Source organism: Diadema antillarum, unplaced genomic scaffold (assembly GCF_040938485.1).
Source record: "Diadema antillarum isolate AM-2024a unplaced genomic scaffold, OU_Dant_1.0 scf00000123, whole genome shotgun sequence".
Lineage (NCBI taxonomy): Eukaryota > Metazoa > Echinodermata > Echinoidea > Diadematoida > Diadematidae > Diadema > Diadema antillarum.
Genome location: NW_027271012.1, coordinates 1,137,731 through 1,156,897, shown reverse-complemented (window position 1 = coordinate 1,156,897; position 19,167 = coordinate 1,137,731). Strand labels below are relative to the sequence as shown.

Genomic DNA, 19,167 nt, shown 5'->3' with positions numbered 1-19,167 from the left:
ATGCACATAGGAGAGATGTTGAGTAATTTCTTGTTTCCAGTCACGTTTGACTATTGTGTCAACCAGCTTCTTTTCTTTGAAGATGTACACCTTGTGTACACTGTACATCACTTGTTAGTACAAGTCAAATTACTGCCATGCTGAATTGTGCCATATTATCATATATGATATGATACATTGAGTAGAGTTGTATCACTTGTCATATATTAGCCTATGCAGTTAGCTATCTTGGCCTGTTATGAACTTATTTCCAGTCTCAGACTTCTCAGCTGTAAGTTTAAAACACCCCTTTCGAAATGCACGTTTATAGAACATTTCTATGATATGATTATGTCTTTGTGTTTATATAAGGGTGCATTGTAGATACTGTCAACAAGTTAAAGAGGAAATCCATCCCAAAAATGAATAAACTTCAAAAGAAAGGAGAAATCACTCCCTACAGAATGATACAAAGATGGCAAAAATCAGATAAGAAATAAGAAAGATATGACATTTTGAAATTTCACATTTGTTTGAAAAACACTTCTTGACCAGTCCTTATGAATATTCAAATGAGCAAGTTGACGATGTCATGGGCTCTCACAATTTCTTATTCTTTTCACATACAGAAATGACAAAAATTTCATATTTCAGCTTTATAAATGTAAAATTTGCCTTGAAACCACGAAAAATGAAAAGGAACAACTAACTCTGATACTGTCTATCTTGGTATGAGAAGTTGTGATGTGATGACGTTACTTTTGTATCATGTGCTATATTTGCTAGAAAAACGTATACCCAATCCACACTTTTTTTTCTTGTAGAGGAGTCTGTTCTTTACACAAGCGTGCCTAGAACACACTTTCCTTCCACTTGGGTTTGCATGTTTGCATCTTGAAAAGTGTTTGACTATAATTGGTTGTGGTGTGATTCTATTTTATCACAGAAACCAATGTTTACGCTGTTTGAAACCGAGAAGTACTTCACACACAACTAGTGGAAGAAGCTGATAAAAAAACCCCAATATTTCCAGGCACATATTTTTTGATACGTGGCATCAGCATGGCTAGAATTTCATTTCAGTGGAACATGATAAAAGTGTGTGTGTTTGTAGACTTGCTGAGCACATTGCTGTGCACACAATTTTGAATGATCTCTTTGCCGAGAGTACCGGGGTAATTTCCATAGAAATGATGCTTTTAGGATGGGGATAAAGTATGGGATGAGTGATATAGATAATGAATTATGCATGGAAGTTTGTTTCTGTATAAGGTCACGGGAAATAAAATACATAAGTGGGTGTACAGACGAACGATTCCCGCTGCTCTTGATTTATATCATGGTCAGTTTTTTGCACAGACATTGAGATGAAAAGCTTTCCCCTCTGATTAGACACTATCTACTTCTTATCCTTTTACTTTACCTATCCATTTAACATTTGCCACGGTGATGCCAATGGATACCATTTGTACTTGTAGGTACAGTTGCTGTATAAAGTAAAGCTCACTTTAAGATAAAATGTTTGATACAGCACAATCATTTTCAATGCAGTATTTAAAGCTTATAGGTGAACTACAGCTGAAACTTGTTACGGTGGAGGAAGTACAATTTAACTCATAGTTCCCCCATTGCATATTCATTTCCCATCAGCAAAGATGTTAAGCGATGAAATTATGCATAGTGTGTCCATATATTCTATAAACAGCATACTGTAAAACATGATATATTCGCGGCACGAAATTTTCGCGAATTGGAGCCGACAGCCTTTTTCGCGGCAAGAAATTTTCGCGAATTGCCTCTTGCGTTCAATGCATATAATGTAGATAAGAAATTTCGCGTGCATTTTAATTTCGCGTATCTTGGCGCTCGCAAAATTAAAATGCACGCGAACATTTCTCGTTTTACAGTATATATTCCACATCTGCCATATCTTCCATATATTCCATATATTTCATATATTGTATTAATAGCATATGTAAGCAATGGCATTGCTGTCTGTATGTGAAGTAATAAAAGACATCAGCCATGAAAATGAAACAGAAAAATGAGAGAAATATTACCATATTCTTGTTGGCACCACATGTTCCGAAGCACTGTCTGGGGGGGGGGGGGGGAGGGGGAGGGGGAGGGGGGAGGGGGGGAGGGGGAGGGGGAGGGGGGAGGGGGAGGGGGAGGGGGAGGGGGAGGGGGTAGATCGGGAACATGTATTGTGGAGATTGATAGAGCAAGATGCATATAATGTACATGTATGTACCAACTGTTCATATATAATTGGAATATTCTTCTCTTTTCAGTGAAGAGGAAGCTTGTTGTTGCATTTCTGCAAAAAAAAACAAAAACAACAACAAACCAAAAAAATTTGACATTATTGATTTCTCATTCATGGATTACACTGTATGCCCACTTTCTCTACAGAGTTCGTCGTTGCTAATCAAAATTGTGATTTACCCAACAACTCTGAGACATTTTCCTCATCAGCCTGTGTGGTAATAATTTTTTTTTCAACATTTCGTGGAAAACTGTTTTTTTTTCTCTCTTTCTCTTGTAGATATGGATGTGCGGGGGCACGTTAGAAATTGTCACCTGTTCCCATGTAGGGCACGTCTTCAGAAAATCTACGCCGTACACGTTTCCCGGAGGGACAGGCAGAATCATCAATCGCAATAATCAAAGGCTAGCTGAGGTGTGGATGGACGAATTCAAGAATTTCTACTACAGAATATCACCAGGTAAGTTTTGATTTGATCCTCAAGTCATGCTTTTTTTTTCCCAAAAAATATTTGTAATTTCCTTCAAAGAATTCAAAAACAAGATAATCATAGTAGCATGATATTACAATTGCATTTTCTACAGTGTAAAGTTATAACATAAAAAATAATTGCATGTAATGAATAGCTTGTATGAGAATATTAATATATACCTAGTATGAGAAAATGGCTACAGTTCCTCAACACAAACTCACATTATACGCACACATGCATAAACACATTCTCATAAGAGGCTTCAACTGGGAATATGACAGTTTGCTCAAGATAACCAGGCATAATCCATTATTTGTTTTTGAAAAAAAAAACACATATTCTTTATTCCAATTATTAATTGACTAATTGAAATCAAAAACCATCAAATATTACATTTTAATTCAGTTAATTAAATAATAAATTAGGCTTCATGTTGTGTAAAGATACACAACAGTCGAGGATCTGTGTAGAAATTTCAGAATTTCCCTTTCTGAGCGTTGTGAATTTCTATTCGCCAACATGCAGGCACTAAATACGCATAACGAGCAGGTGCATTATATACCCCTGAAGCACTTTTTCAGTTGTTTTGAATATTCTGAACAAACTGGCATATTTCCGCTGTGAAATGTTTTCCCTGTTGCTTGGAGTGAAACACTACAACAATATCCCCAGTTTAGAAGCCTCCTAGGAGAATACACACACATGCACATACTCCCATACACACAGACATATGCGCACCATTTCTGTACATAAAAGGAAATATCGTCTTTATTTCATGGTTTTCTTAATAGACTTTTATGTGATAGTGTACTCTCTTCAGGTCTGATTTATAGCTTTAATCATTTTCAGTACTTTACTTGAAATATAAGTGTAACAGCCAAGTAGGATTAATTAGTTGTCATCACAATGTTAAATCTTGTCAGCTCTGGATCGATGTCCTTGAATTTGATTCTTCTGCTTGTTTACGTCCTAATGAAAGCTCAGTTCTCATCATTTGTTTCATGTACTACACAGTGTCTTATTTTTTTTCAAACCATAGAATGGTGTGTTGAAAGTTCTAATTGGTTTATGAGGTAAATTTTTCATGAATGTATTTCTTTTGCAGTCCCATCTTTTCTCTCCTCAGGAAGTTCAGTTAATCCGCCAGTGATAATCTGTGTGTATTTTGATCCCTAAGAATTCTACTTTTGCTTTTAGGAAGGCAGGCAGTCATGAACACTTCATTTGCTTACAGCAAACCATCTTCAATTATAACTTTTGATGTAAGGTTTTGTGATCAGAGGGTGTATTATTGAAAACTCATGTGGTTTAATTAAACAGTCCATGAAGATAGCATGCATTTGCCCTTTATGGCACATCTCTTCTTGAGCTTTTTATGTATGTATGTGTATGTGTGTATGTATGTCTAGCTACACTTGAAGTCAACTTTTTTGATCCTGAAAAAGTGTCTGACATGTTTATTACATATCGCAATGCCTTACCCAGGAGAATGACAAAGTAAATGCTACAAGGTTTTACAACTGATTGCACTAGAAGTCTTTTATGTCGTTTAGAGAGCACCGGTCACTGCCAGTATCGAAGGTCGGAGAGAATCCAAGCGGTCAGTGCTGGGATTGAGGACGAGGCGTGAAGCGGGGCAGAACCGAAACCGGCAATCGAGATGAGATTCCCGTTTGTCCGGCCGGGAGAGTGAAATTTGATCATTAGCGATCATCTTCGCATGCCTTTAGTGTTTGTTTCTACTGTGGGATTTCCCCTTCTTGTGTCTTAACACCAGATAGGGGTTTCCCCTCCCCCTAAGTAACCTTTTCCTTCAGCAATTCTTATTTTTTTATCAATCTTTTTGTTCTCTTGATTTGTTAGTTATTAGCTTGTCTAGGATATTAGTGTTTTTCTAATGTCTGCATTTTAGATAATATTCATAGTTTTTTTTCTTTGCCTTTTATGTGCATTTCACAAGAACACAAATTGCTCAAAGTAGGTGTGATTTTCTCATCAATAACAAAGATGTTGCTCATGGGGGAAAGGACAAATTGAAGGAGTAAGAAAAGAAGCTTGAAAGTCTCAAGAAGAAAAGAAAAATTTGTCAACTCCCACTGATAATGCATTTATTATTCCTGATGTGTTTTTTTATATTGTTCTTTTTCACTACTTTTAAAACAAGTTCATTCTCTAGACACAAGAAAGAGTTCAATTTGTGTGCCCTTATCTTGAAGTGTGCCTTGCAACAAAGGCAATTTTTTTACAAGTGGAGTGAATATTTGCCTTTGCTTTTGCTCTAGGAAGTTTGATTAGGAGTGTAACATTGTGAACTACTTTAGTTTTTAAATAAAACCTTTCATGAGTTATTTGTTAGTTTTGTAAACTTTTAAAAATGTGATGACCTGAGATAGAGTAAAAAGTAGGATAACTCCTGGTGAAGCTTTTATGTGAGAAAGGAGTTTTGATCAATGTGTATCCAATACTTGAAAGTACAGTGTATTTGGAACATTTAGCAAATCATTAGCAGGAACTTTGTAATAGTCATTTAGTCATATTTTCAAGGATTCTGATTATTATTCATAGTACTGTCAATCAAAGTAAAAAAATATACATATAACCACCTTTATTGGGTAGTTGTATGAATATTCAAGTTGCCAGTGATTAAAATTATATGCAAAACAAAATGGTATTGATGAAGATATAGGCATGCGGGGCTAAAACTTTTTGTCCTGATATTCTTTACCATGTAAAATGAGCTTGGTACCATCCTGGCTTTCAATGAAATTTCCTTGTTTATGTTACAGGTTTAAAAGTGATGTGATTTCTTATATCATGTCTGCAGGAAAGAAATTAAAAATTTGCAATAATTTTTCTGGTTGCATCTCAGACTTCACTCAGACTCTCTACAAGGAAATTCATGTCAACTGATTGTAGCAGTATCCATCGTGAACTCCACTTAACCTAATTTTAATCTGAAATTTGCGATGTCGATGTTTGCTTGAGTTGATGAGTACATTGAAAAAAACAAAAAAACGTCGCAAGCTGGCAAGACATATTATCAATTTGATACCACTTTTGCCCAATGAGGGCTCTTGAGCGTGTTATCAGATATTTTGTTTACCTGGCACAAGGACGTGATGCTCTGCAGGTGTACAGAGTACGTTTGTGGTTTGACCCAGTCAACATATCTGTAGATGCTGCCAAGTGGAACGAGTTACCTTTTTTGGCGTTCATTCTTCTTCTCCATAAAGCGTCAAGGACAATAAAATTTTCCTTTCCTCGCTCTCTCTCTCTCTCTCTCTCTCTCTTTCTCTCTCTTTCTGTCCAAGTCTGCCTGGTGAATACCCCCCCCCCCCCCCAAAAAAGAAGGCATTTCATCGGATATGCCTTCTACAACAAGCATATGATCGGTCCAGTCCACGATCTTTGATACACTGGACTTGTGCAATTTCTGCCCACAAGCCATGCCTATGAAGTATATACGTAGTTCATTGATGTTTCTGTTCCTTGCAAGCTTGAGACAGCATAGGGACTCTTTGTTTTTCCCCTAGGTCCCAGATATTTGAGATATTATCACGGGAGAGTTTCCAATCCGGTAGTGGCGGAAATGCACTCTAAACCTGGTTTACGATGCTCTTGTGGTATCTGTAATCTGACTCCATGACACACTTTTCTTGAACAGTGCCAGTTTCATTATATTGTCTTTCGTTTGGGGGCAAGATTTCGAGTAGTCAAACTCTTCTGTTCTGAGAAAATGCCCTACTGTTTAAATTGACGCCGATTAAATATCTTTCCGTGTTGTCATAATTCATAAAATTGTACCAATTAAATCAGTGCAGAACCATGAAAATAGGAGAGCCAATGAAATCTAATTTCCATGCGATTGCATGGGTAAAGTACTCTTGATTCCTGGATTCTCATCCTTAAAATATTATGGGCTGGAATGTCTCGATCGTGAAAATAATAGTTCCCTGTTGAATCCACAGAGGAGTAAATTTCAGTTTAAAGCCTTTTTTTTTCTGTACCAGGGATTTTGGACAGCAGTGTACAATGCTACGGGATTTTCTGTGTCATTTGGCATTCAAAGCACAAATAGGGTTAAAACTTTTCATGCTTAAAGGTCCTGTTTACCTTTGGGAGCAATGATTTGAAAATGTTTGAGATATCACATTTGATGCATATGTGTAGGTCAGTTGTTTCACAAAACATCCTACCATATAAAAATTTTGCAATAAATCCTAAAATATAAGGAGATATCACTGTTTATCTCAATAAACCATAACTTTAGATGGTTTAGTCTGGAAACATTTTAATTATAACTATTGTTCACATTTTGTATATTTAACAATACTTAACATCCATTATACTGATTCAAATTTTTACATTGGTTGTTTCTATCCCTAATGAACATTTTAGAGCTATTTTGAAGCACAAATGCTAGGTTTTTGTTTCATCTGCAAATGGTAAATTATGCATTTAAGAGTGCACTGTTGTCTGTTAATCAACCAATGACTTGCCTGTGGATGGGAAGTCCCAACTTTTTTTTTTCCCTACAATGCCGTAGAATTTTTCCGAGAATTGGAAATCCCCACGTTTCTAGGAGACTCTTGTTTGTTCTCTGTCCTTACCATTGAGATGCAGTGCAATGTAAAGATATATGGGCACAGTGAAAGCACAAATATGAATATGCCAATCACAGTTGGGCAGATTGTGATTCGTTTCATTCAGATAATGAAGCTTGCATTCAAAATTAATAGCCACCAGTGGGTAGGGTTTTTGTGTAGAGAGGGAGGAATACAGGTAGGATAGTATCACTGTCATTCCCTGGACTACAGTTGAACCTCTCGTATCCGGACAAGTCGGGACCGGGGCTCATCCGGATAAGGGATTTGGCCGGATACGGGAGACTCAATACTTTATACATGTACATATACATACACATGTACTGATGTAGCCCATTGTAGTACCACATGTAGTAATGTGTATACTGCAACCTTTTCATTGTTACATTTGGGGATGTTTGGGGATGTTAAAATGTCTGAAGGTAAGCAATTTGGACGGAAATTTGATGTAATGTATGTAATCATGTTGGAAGTAATATGTCATTCATGCGTGTTTGTGTAGGAGTTCTCAAGGAGTTGGGAATCCCCTTTCCTCCCGTAATTATTTTTTTTTAAATCACGGCGAAATTGCGTCCGTATAATAGAGAGATCCGGATAAAGGGAGGCCGGATAAGAGAGGTTCAACTGTACTGTATGAGCTGTCACTTTTGCAAGAGTTTAATTTTCACAAATTTTGTGAACTGCTGTTGAACTGCGAATTGAACAACACATGAAAATGTCACCTTGCACTAGGTTAATAGTGCACTTACAAGAGCCTTGGTGTCAATTCACGAAAAACTACATCTCGCAAATATGTCTGTGACTTGCTCATTTGTTAAAATATCTGTATAAGAAAATAACAGCTTATATACAGAAAATAGAGAGCAAGTATGGTTCAAAGCTGCTTTTAGATAATAGTTTGGGTTGGATTCTCTTTCAAAAGCACATGAAGTACAATTTGCTCTTTAACATTGTCGCCGTCAAACAAATTTTTTGCAGTCCAAGAAGTAGAGTATGCAAATATCACGTTAGCTCTCTCCCGGTGTCCCCAAGACCCAATCGCCGCCACTTTGAGAGCTCGAGAACCAACCCCCTTGTAAACCCTCTCCTCTCTCTCTCTCTGTCTCCTTTTAGACTTGAACCCTTGTATCTCAGAGAGCCCTTTCATATTAGCAACAGACCTTGTTTGTAAACATGTTTAGAAACAAGTGTAATGCTAATTGAGTAATTTGTGGAGGTCTAATGGCAAACTTGAATCACAGTCCTCAGAAATGTGCTTATAAAAGTATGTTAAGCCACTCTTGATTTAAAGGCATTTGGCAGCTAAATCTTACCCCCATTCCTGGTGAGCTTTTGAAATTTGGACAGTTTTAATGAAAAATACATCTATTGATGATTTACACTAGAGCTCAGTTTGACCTTTAATGCACTTTTGCCATGGTGCATTGTATTACGGCTATATTTATGTACGTGCATCGACAGGTGCGTGACCCATGTCCAACTGACATTCCATGGAGATGGTGACATACATGTAAATACTTTACAGAATGTTCACTGATGTATACTGGTTTGCTGCTGGGAGATGCATTCAGCTACTAAGCACTTCATATTAAACTCTGAACATGATACAGTCGGAAGTGTGTTTTAAGAAACCTGCATCATGAAGAAACAAGATTAGAAATTTGTTATGGAAGTGTCACAACAATCAAATAATAGCTGGCAATGTGAACGTGGACAGGCATTGCAGACAATCGCCTGTGTGCCAGCATCTCCCAGGGCCTGCAAATGGCATGGCCCTCAGGGAGCCGCTAGCCGCTGAGATGGAGAAGAACCAGACACCAGTGGTCATTGCACTCTCCCACGCACCACCAGCCTTCCCTCCCCCTCCCCCAATCCACCCTTTTACCTCTAACCCCCTTCCACCAGCTCCCTGCACCCCCATTCCTGTGGGGGCTGGTTATCGCCTCACTAGGAGTGTGCAGACGAATACTAATGAGCTGTATACCTCTAGATGGACCATGACAGTCTAGAGTCGCTGTGTCCATTTGCTGTCCTCATTCGTTGTGACTGCATCCACCCCCAGGACACAAAGACCTTTGTATGAATAAACTTGAACTACTGTAAAACACGATATATTTGCAGCAGAAAAATTTCGCAACTTGGAGCCGATGGCCTTTCTCGCAGCATGAAATTCTTGCGACTTACCACTGGCATCCAATATATATTGTGTAGGCAAGAACTTTCGCGTTCATTTTAATTTCGCGAATGTTGCCGCTCGCGAAATTTGCGAAATTGAAATGCACATGAACATTCCTCGGTTTACAGTAAATGGCATAAAGAATGATTTCAGAAGGGAAAGATTGAACATTAGACAAGCTGTGTATAGTTTGTGAGCTAGGTTGGATTACGTTCTGCCTTCGTAGTTTGTTCTATTACTACATTTAGCTTTTTGTAGAAATACTCATTGATTAAAATAGAAAATAGGAGGAAATGATAAATGGTGGAGTTTGCAAGAAACATGAAGAAATTTCTCCGTTGTGCAATATTATATTGGCGTGCTAAGGTATATGAGAGAAGAACAGGGTTAATTCTGTATTCCTGTTTTGTGCTTTTACCTTCATTAACTCCTTTATGGTACCACATTTCCAGTAGCTGCATGATTCGACTTATTTCTTGAGGCATAAACTGTGAAAATGTCAGTAAAGGACCGGAAGCCCTTTACGTCCTCATATTCCAGGCGTCCATGCCAGTATGTTTCTCAACTGCTGATCATTTATTTGTTTCCTCTTGGCTGCAGTGCGGAATGGCCAGCGCAAGCTGCCAGAAGTCATTCTGCACATTAGCTGCGAAAGATGGATTGCGCATCAAGAGACGTAGAAGCAACTTGATTGAATCGACTAAAAGCCATTTTAGCCAATATAGGGAGGGACCCCGCAGTGCTCAACGCTAACCTTTATAAAGTTGGAGAAAGTTCGTCATTTTCCTCGCGACAAATCAAAGAGTGTGATGGCTTTCAATTTGAAGTGGGCAAGAGTCGTCAATCTTGCACTCCAGTACGATGACAGTCACCCAAAGAGAGAGAGAGAGATTTACAAGCATCACCAGCCAGTCAGCAACCATTTATCACTCTTCCTGCAGTCAGTGTCGTAAACTCTTGTTGCCATGGCGACAGGCGTACCTGCTCATTCGATTCGCATTCCAACATTGAGTAGGATACACACATTCTTTTTTGCAGAACGCGCATCACCACTCTCCCTGCACTTTCTGCTGCACGGGCTGCGTGATGGAACTCCGAGAGATAACATCCATATGGGATGGATGCACTACCATTGCACTACAGAACTCTGCATTCCATATTATATGTCTGACAGCTTAATCCGTTGGAGACGAGTCCCAAGTATACTCGGGCAGGTGTCTATGGGAAATGCATGTTGTAGCGAAATCAGCTCATCCTAGAAAGGGTTAATGACCAACTGGAAAGTCATTGTGATCTTCACAGTCCCACGTATAGGTTTCAATATTGAACGTTGCATGCCTGTTGTAATGTATCAGGGCAATAACCCTCCCCCAGCTAAATACTGGTTCGTGATAAGGTTAGCGTAAAGATTAGGATTAAAGTTAGGTTTAGGGTTAGAGTTTGGGTTAGGGTTAGGGTCAGGGGAGGTTCTGGGGTAATTGCCCAGGGGGTAATTGCCCTAGACCCATCATGCCAGTGCATACCAGTATTCATTCTCCGCCTGTCTCTGACTCTGAAGCCTGTCTGTCTGTCTGTCTGTCTGTCTGTCTGTCTGTCTGTCTGTCTGTCTGACTGATTGCCTGTAAGTCTGTTTAACGGTACCTGCATCATCAGCAAATGCCGGCGCCTACAAGAGAAGCAGGTAGTGGTGGCAGCTCTCAGTCTATAAGAGATGAATTTTGTGGTGAGGTTAACATTTGGAATATCTACAAAATAAAATATGCATTTAAATATGCATTTTAGTGTGGAGAGACAAGGTTGACCTGATTGCATCTCTCCTTTATTCGCTGCTCACCAGAGTACATTAAAGGTGCATGGTCCCGGTGTTTTAGTCTAATGCGTACGCGGGCGCACGGCGCAAGTTTCCTATAGAGACCTACGCTATTGACTCCTCTTTAGCGCTTACGCTTTGGCCCACTTCCCTGAGTCCGAAGAAGTTCGATTCACTGTAGTCAGTGGTCAGATCACAGTTCGGCTCATGATTCGGCTGACAGGGATGACAGCTTTAGCAAACTTCTTTTGTGATGTCATAATAACAAGCACATATGCATGCACCCTGGCATTACTACAGACTGCGCGATGCGCAGAGAAGATAACGAAGGCAATGTTACTTAGCGACACCTACGCACTTTACTCTTGATGACGGCTCAACTTCGGTAATCTTCGTATCAATGCTAACGGTGATCGGCAGTATCATCAACAGCGCCCTCTACACTACCGGGACTATGCCCCTTTAAAAGAAACCATAAATAACACAGGCCTACTGGATTAGAATTGCTCATCAGCGAATAAGTGCATCAAAACATTGAGCTCATTGGTTAAATTTGACTCCAGTTGAGATTCTTTGGCTGTGTGTGTACTTATGTAGAGATAAATAAGTGATAAAGCTGTACACAAACCATTACAGGGATTCCAGAATATATCCAAGTTGGTGACAAGACATTTGCTCCTGTGACAGTTGCTCTGGTCTTATTTTCTCCAAGGGGTTAGGGTTAGGGTTGTGACAGAGGGTTTTAGATTTAGTTTGGTGTGAGGATGACGATACGGGTAAGGGGTGTGTTTGTAGGTAGAATCTGCTGTTAGAGTGGATATTTTCGCGTTAAGTGATTTTTCGCGCTCGGCCTGGTAAGAAGAGTTTTGCGTGTTTTTAATTCTGCGGAATCAACACATCAACTACTGGAAGGTATTGCAAGCAAAAAAATTTCCACTTTTACAGTATGTTTGGCTTAGCATGCAGATGTTTCATGCAAGTAATTGTCGCAGGAACAAATGTCATAGAACAAGGTAAATATAGATAAGTAGGATGTTTGGCTCAGCGTGTAGATGTTTCATGGGAGCAATTGTTGCAGAAGCAAATGTCATGGAACCATCCAGGTCAGGTGTTCCTCCTCATTGCATGGTATCCCCAAACTATTTGTACCACTTGGGGTCTTTAAAGAACTTATGCTGTTTAAACCTAGAAGTACCCTTTGAAGTCAGTCGATCGCATGTCAAGTTTTTATGGACGCATTAATCATCGATTGACAACAACAATGGAGTCGGTGGGTTGCAATTTATTAGGCTGTTCCCGAAATATTGATGGTTGAAAACTATTGTTTGTAGACGGTTGTTCCCGAAATATTGATGGTTGAAAACTATTGTTCGTAGACGGCACAAATTGTAAATTTTGTTGGTATTGTTGTGATTTTCTTCGGCAATGAATTGTATAATCAGGTTCATGTGGCACACAGGGAGATATTGAATTCGGCAGAGAAAACAAATTAACCTTTCGAGCAGAAGTCGGGGATTTTGTCTGCACGCAATGTGGATTGGCTATGCTGAAAAGGGATTATGTACACTGTAATTCGTATCAATTTCCATTTCCTGTGTGATGATACCTAGAGAGCCATCTCGGAGATGCCAATAATAACGTCTAATTTCACAATCACTCAACCTCTGATCTTGGTACCTACAATGTTGTATCAATTTCTACTATTCCTGTCGTCCTTGCCCGTTACCACTCATGACTCATGATGATAGAATTTTAGTAGGCGACAGCAGATCAGCTGACAGAGCTTGACGGCGCCCTAGAACCAGGTTGAGCATAGGACAGTAGCAGATTATTTGGCTGCATGTCATTTCTGGCTGGCGTTCCGTGCCCCACCCTTTGCCAATGGGGCCCATAATATCAGACAGGAATTTTTATAGCCATTTTGTGGCCGATCCACCTGCAAGATCATTCAGGACAGGTGAAGAAGTTTAAGCTGCGGAGTTGCTCTCTGTTACTTTTTCTCCTTTTTTTTTCACATTCCTTGCATATATATTTAAAAGCTTGTCTGCATGTATGTGTGTGTATTCAGTTGTGCAAAATCTTTGCAAGGAAGGATTCGGAAAGTACATTGCACTTGTGTTGTAGCTGACACTCGTGGTTGCCGACGCTCGTGGTTGCCATGGCGACGGGTTAGTTTCGCACTTGCGTGTCGATCTTGATGTCAGCAGTTAAATCGTTATACTCCTTCTCAGAGACAGTTTTAATGTCCTTGTAAGCCTTCAGTTTCTATGAGGGACAATGTGCATCATGAAAGTGAAATGACATGTGATGCAATGGTGTAGATAGAATAAATAATTCAAGTAGAACGAATTTTCATCTTTTGATAGTCTATTAAAAGTAAATTTTATGGAAATTCAAATTTTCCCTTGTTTTCAGCAAGCACTGATATTGGTTGCCACCGTATGTAAGTTACACCTATAAACAGAATGTCATTTGTTTGAAATCATACACGAAATGAAACATTTCTGGAATTTTTAAGTTTACCATTTCCACAAAGCATTGATATTGATTGCAGCCATATAATGCACAGTACAAGTGATGATTTTCATTAATATCATTTCAGAAGAGGAAATGTAGCTGGATAATTAATGAGCAAGCCAGTAAGAGGTGTGTGGGGGAAATAAAGGGGGGGGGGGATAGGCTGAGAAGAATTCACAGATTTGTGCGTTTCCTAGAACACGATCAACATACATGTATTTCATCTCGATTAACAATTTTTTTCCAGCTAGCATCGTTCTGCTTTTCAACCGATGAAGTCATGATGTGCATTTTACAATATATACATTCCCTAGTTGGAAAGAGAAATCCAGAATTTAACCTTTGACCCTGCCAGAGTGCATTCCTTTGATGTTAGAAATGAAACCATGTGGGCCAAGCGATTTGCCGGGAGTGCATTTTCTGCATACTTTCATGTAGTTTTTTTGGTAACATGTCTCTACTCTTTACGTAGTTGGGAGGTGAGGAATGACGTGGAAGCACATCAATCTTAACCTTCTTCCATGGAACTATGGTGATTACAGTGAATTGCGTGCATGTGCGTGGGGGCGATGTAATGAATTCCCGTGCCTTCCTCCCCATATCCATATACCTTGGTCGTGACAGTCAAAAATTACGATGATTTTTTTTTTTCCCATCCTTTTTGGATGTGTCAAATGGGTGGGAATCATGACTGATTTGCAGGAAAATTGGAGCCAAGTACATTTACAGCAATTTATTTCAGAACATTATTGTGGATTTCTCCATGATTGGACTGTAGCTGTGCAGCTGAGCTCCAAATTTGCCCGAGAACAGCTGGTGAAATGGTGATGTCTACGTTCTGCACCAATTGCATTTGTCATTCTAGAGCTCTCCCCCCTCTATCCCTCTCCCTCTCTCTCTCTCTTTTCTGTCTCTCACGTGAAGATCTCCCTTTCAGAATCAAGATGTCTGCTGCCACCGATGTCGAAAGCAAGGTCAATTTTACTGCAGAACATTCTCCCATTGGTGCAGTGGGTGTTCTGACAGTGATGCACCGCCCACATAAACAGATACCTGGTTTGACATTTGTCTGCTGTAAAACGATGTTGAATCAAAAAGAGAAGAAAGCAAATGTATACACACCTGGGCCCCATTTCATAAAAAAGTTGATACAATGACAACTTTTGCTGGAATGGCAGCTGTCATGGTAACGACAATAATCCAGCTTCCTGATTGGCCGTTGCTATATATAGGAAGTTGCCATTCCAGCAAGAGTTGCTATCCCAACATCTTTAATGCACATGGGCCCTGGTTCTTTAAACACTAACATTAAGGCATTCTTGAAATTACAATGATAGGGACTTTATCATTATGTTATCATCTCCCTAAGTACTGAAATCAATAATCATTCAGAAGAGCATCTCAGACAAGGCCATTGACTGAGCTTGTGTGGTAAATGGGGGAACGTGCTTAGAAGTTGAAAATGAAGGAAACCGCAACGTTGGGTCAGAATCAAAAGTGTGAGTGAACGTGGGAGTTCGAAAGTCGAGGGCTCTTCATGCCGAGTGGAACGATGGTTTGCACCATCCACTCCATCTGAAAGTGAGCCCTCGCCTGCCTCTTCAGCTACATGCAACAGTGACAACTTTGAGAGTTGTGTTTACTGCTTTATTCCTCATCAACTTCTTCTCCTAGATGTCTATTCCTTTGGTTTGATTTCTGTATTTTGTATTCAAGCTCTACCTGTTCTCCCCTCCCCCCCCCCCCCCCAACCTTTGAAACCCTCTGCTCAGAAGACCTTGGTTTGGGAATTTGAGAGTCTCGTGGAAAATTGACTTACCTAAGTGACAATATGTTGAGGTTTCTGCAAGGATATCGAGCATGAAACACCTGATACAGTTACCCAGTAATTACTCCTACTATTGGGACTGGGTAGACGCTGTACAGATCTATGCTAGGGTCACACACTGTACATGTGTGTGATGAAAGTACAATTTCAAACTGCACAGTATATCACATGAAAAATAGACGTTGCAAAGGTTATATTCATAAACGCGACTTCATGATTTAGTTCCTATTTTGAAGCATTGCCTCTGATAGAATAATTTTGGTGTGCCATTCAGGCTTGCATCTTGCCCATAAATATCCATGTATGCCTAATCCTGCAATTTTCTTGGATGTCATAAGCACACCCACCTCCGCTTTGCAGGTGGGAAATGTCTTCCATGAACACTTTGACAGATTTCTTATTTTATTAAATAAATGAATTTTTTATTGTAGGCAGGAGTCCCACTTTTGTCAATAGGTGTTCAAGAAACATGCTTACTATAAATTGCCATTGAGCTTATTGAGCTCTCTAACATAAACACAAACACACAAACACGCACACACACACACACACACACACACACTCACTCAGTCGTACTCTATCAATGCGTAGATACAATTTTTGTCATAGTTATTCGTGATCATTGTCACAGTTTTATAGAAGAGTTGCTGAGTGTTTTTTATGTCATTGAATAGCCTTCAACATTGACAACCTCCCCCCCCCCCCCACACACACACAAGAGTTTGTTGCTTTCTTATTCTTGAAACAAACTTCTCTGAAACAGACAAGGTTTGTGTGTTTGTGTGTGTGCACACTTGCTGTCGGTAACAAAGACTGACATACACATAGACATACACTTTGGTCATCTTTCTCTCTCTGTCTCTCTCTCTTTCTGCCTCAACTTCCCTTTCTTTAGCATCTTTATTTTTTTTTCTCTTGTCAGTGATGAACTATTCTACTTACAGTGCCGACCGCGGGAAACGTCACGCTTTTCCGAGATCTGGACGAGGCCACTGACGCGTATCCCCGCGGGTACCCGCGGGTATACGCGTTCAGTGGACGAGTCCATCCGCCCGCACGGATAATCCATCCTCGGGAATTTGCGTCTCGATTGACGCGGGTTGGACGAGGGTGGACGAGGGTGGACGAGGGTATTCAAGGGCACATTCCCGTTAAGCTTTATTTTGACCGCTCAATCAAAATACATTTCATGGAGTTCCGACTTTGCCCATTTTCATCAAATTCCGATTTCAGGGGCTTCTTTTCGATTTAATCACACTCTGATGTCCACTGCCTTGATTGTTCGCTACTTTCTAAAGAAGTACACCTGCGGAAGTTGTGCACATGCGTTCATCACTCAAGTATCAATAATTATTAGAACATATCGACATCGGTTACGATCATCTCGCTATTCACGACTTTTAACGACCTGCGCCACCAAAATTTCATTGCTGAAAATTCGGTGGCCCAATCGGGCTACAAAAAAAGTCGGATGTTTGCCTTTACTTTTGAAAATGAACAGCGGTAACAGTCGGCTCCGTAAGACGCAAAAATGAATGTCGCATGTTTACTTTTGATTTTAGAAATGAATCACGGTGACATTTGACTCCGTATGATACTGGAATAAATACCGAATGTTTGCTTTGGCGTTCGGAAGTGAATGATAATATTCAACTCCGTAAGACGATAAGATAAATGCCGGATGTTTGCTCTTACGTTCGAAAGTAAATAGCAATAACATTCAGCTCCGGAAGATGCTTGAGTAGGCTATATGTCGAATGATCCCTTTGACGTTCGGAAATGAATAACAAAAATATTCAACTCCGTACGATGATAAAATAAAAGACGGATATTTGCTTTTACTTTCGAAAATAAATAGCAATAACATTCGGCTTCGGAAAATGCTAACATAAATGTCAGATGATTGCTTTTACGTTCGGAAGTGAATAGCAGTAATATTCTGCTCCATACGATGCTAAAATAACTGTTGGATGTTTGCTTTTAGATTTCGAAATGAATAACAGTAACATTCAGGTGCGTTCGGTGGTAAAATTAATGTTCAATGATTGCTTTGATGTTCGGAAATGAATAACAATGACATTCAACTCCGTATATACGTTTATAAAATATACAATGTATATCTGATGTTTGCTTTTACGTTCGGAAGTAAATAGCAATAACATTCAGCTCCCGAAGATGCTAAAGTAAATGTCGAATGATCCCTTTGACGTTCGGAAATAAATAACAAAAATATTCAACTTCTTACGATAATAAAATGAATGACGGATGATTGCCTGTACTTTCGAAAGTAAATAGCAATAGCATTCGGCTCCGGAAGATGACAAAATAGATGTCAGATGATTGCTTTTACGTTCGGAAGTGAATAGCAGTAATATTCTGCTCCATACGATGCTAAAATAACTGTCGGATGTTCGCTTTTAAATTTCGAAATGAATAACAGTAACATTCACCTGCGTTCGATGGTTCGGAAATGAACACAATAATATTCAACTCCGTGTATACGATGATAACATAAATGTCTGATGTTTGCCTTTATGTTCAAGAGTAAATGGCAATAACATTCAGCTCCGGAAGATGCTAAAATAAATGTCGAATGTTTGCTGTGACGTTCGGAAATTAATAACAAAAATATTCAACTCCGTATATACGATTTTGCGTTCGGAAGTGAATAGCAGTAATGTTCTGCTCCATACGATGCTAAAATAACTGTCGGATGTTCGCTTTTAAATTTCGAAATGAATAACAGTATACATTCAGCTGCGTTCGATGGTTCGGAAATGAACACAATGATATTCAACTCCGTGTATATGATAACATAAATGTCTGATGTTTGCTTTTGTGTTCAAGAGTAAATAGCAATAACATTCAGCTCCGGAAGATGCTAAAATAAATAACGCATGTTTGTTGTGACGTTCGGAAATGAATAACCAAAATAACTCCGTATATACGATGATAAAATAAATGTCTGATATTCGGTTTTACGTTCGAAATATAACAATAACAATCAGCTCCCTTCGACTTTCGGAAATGAATGATAATAATATTCAACTCCGTACGATGTTTAAATAAATGTCGGATGCTTGCTTATAATTTATATTGCTATGTACTTTCGCAAATAAATAGCAATAACATTCGGCTCCGGAAGATGCCAAAATGATTAATGTCACATGATTGCTTTTACGTTTGGAAGTGAATAGCAGTTACATTCTGTTCCGTACTATGCTAAAATAAATGTCGGATATTTGCTACATGTGTATTACATTTCGAAATGAATAGTAACATTTGGCTGCGTTTGATGGTAAAAAACAAAACAAAAACAAAACAAAACACACACACACACACAAAACTGTCTGATGTCTGCCTTGACGTTCAAAATTCGGCCCCGTACGATATAATGAAATAATTGTCAGATGACTCATTTCACTTTCGCAAGTGGACAACAGTGACATTCGGCTCCGTACGATGATAAAATAGATGTCGGATGTTTGCTTTTATATTTGGAAATGACTAAC

The 19,167-nt window shown here is 39.2% G+C and overlaps 1 protein-coding gene across 1 annotated transcript in view; it reads left to right on the top strand.

Annotated features, from left to right (window-relative positions):
• LOC139720223 (polypeptide N-acetylgalactosaminyltransferase 13-like) overlaps positions 1–19,167 on the top strand; it is a 127,631-nt gene that overhangs the window by 86,328 nt on the left and 22,136 nt on the right. Inside the window, exon 7 of the mRNA XM_071631589.1 lies at positions 2,528–2,708. Within this exon, the coding sequence (XP_071487690.1) occupies positions 2,528–2,708 (181 nt within the window). The remainder of the gene's footprint in view (positions 1–2,527; positions 2,709–19,167) is intronic.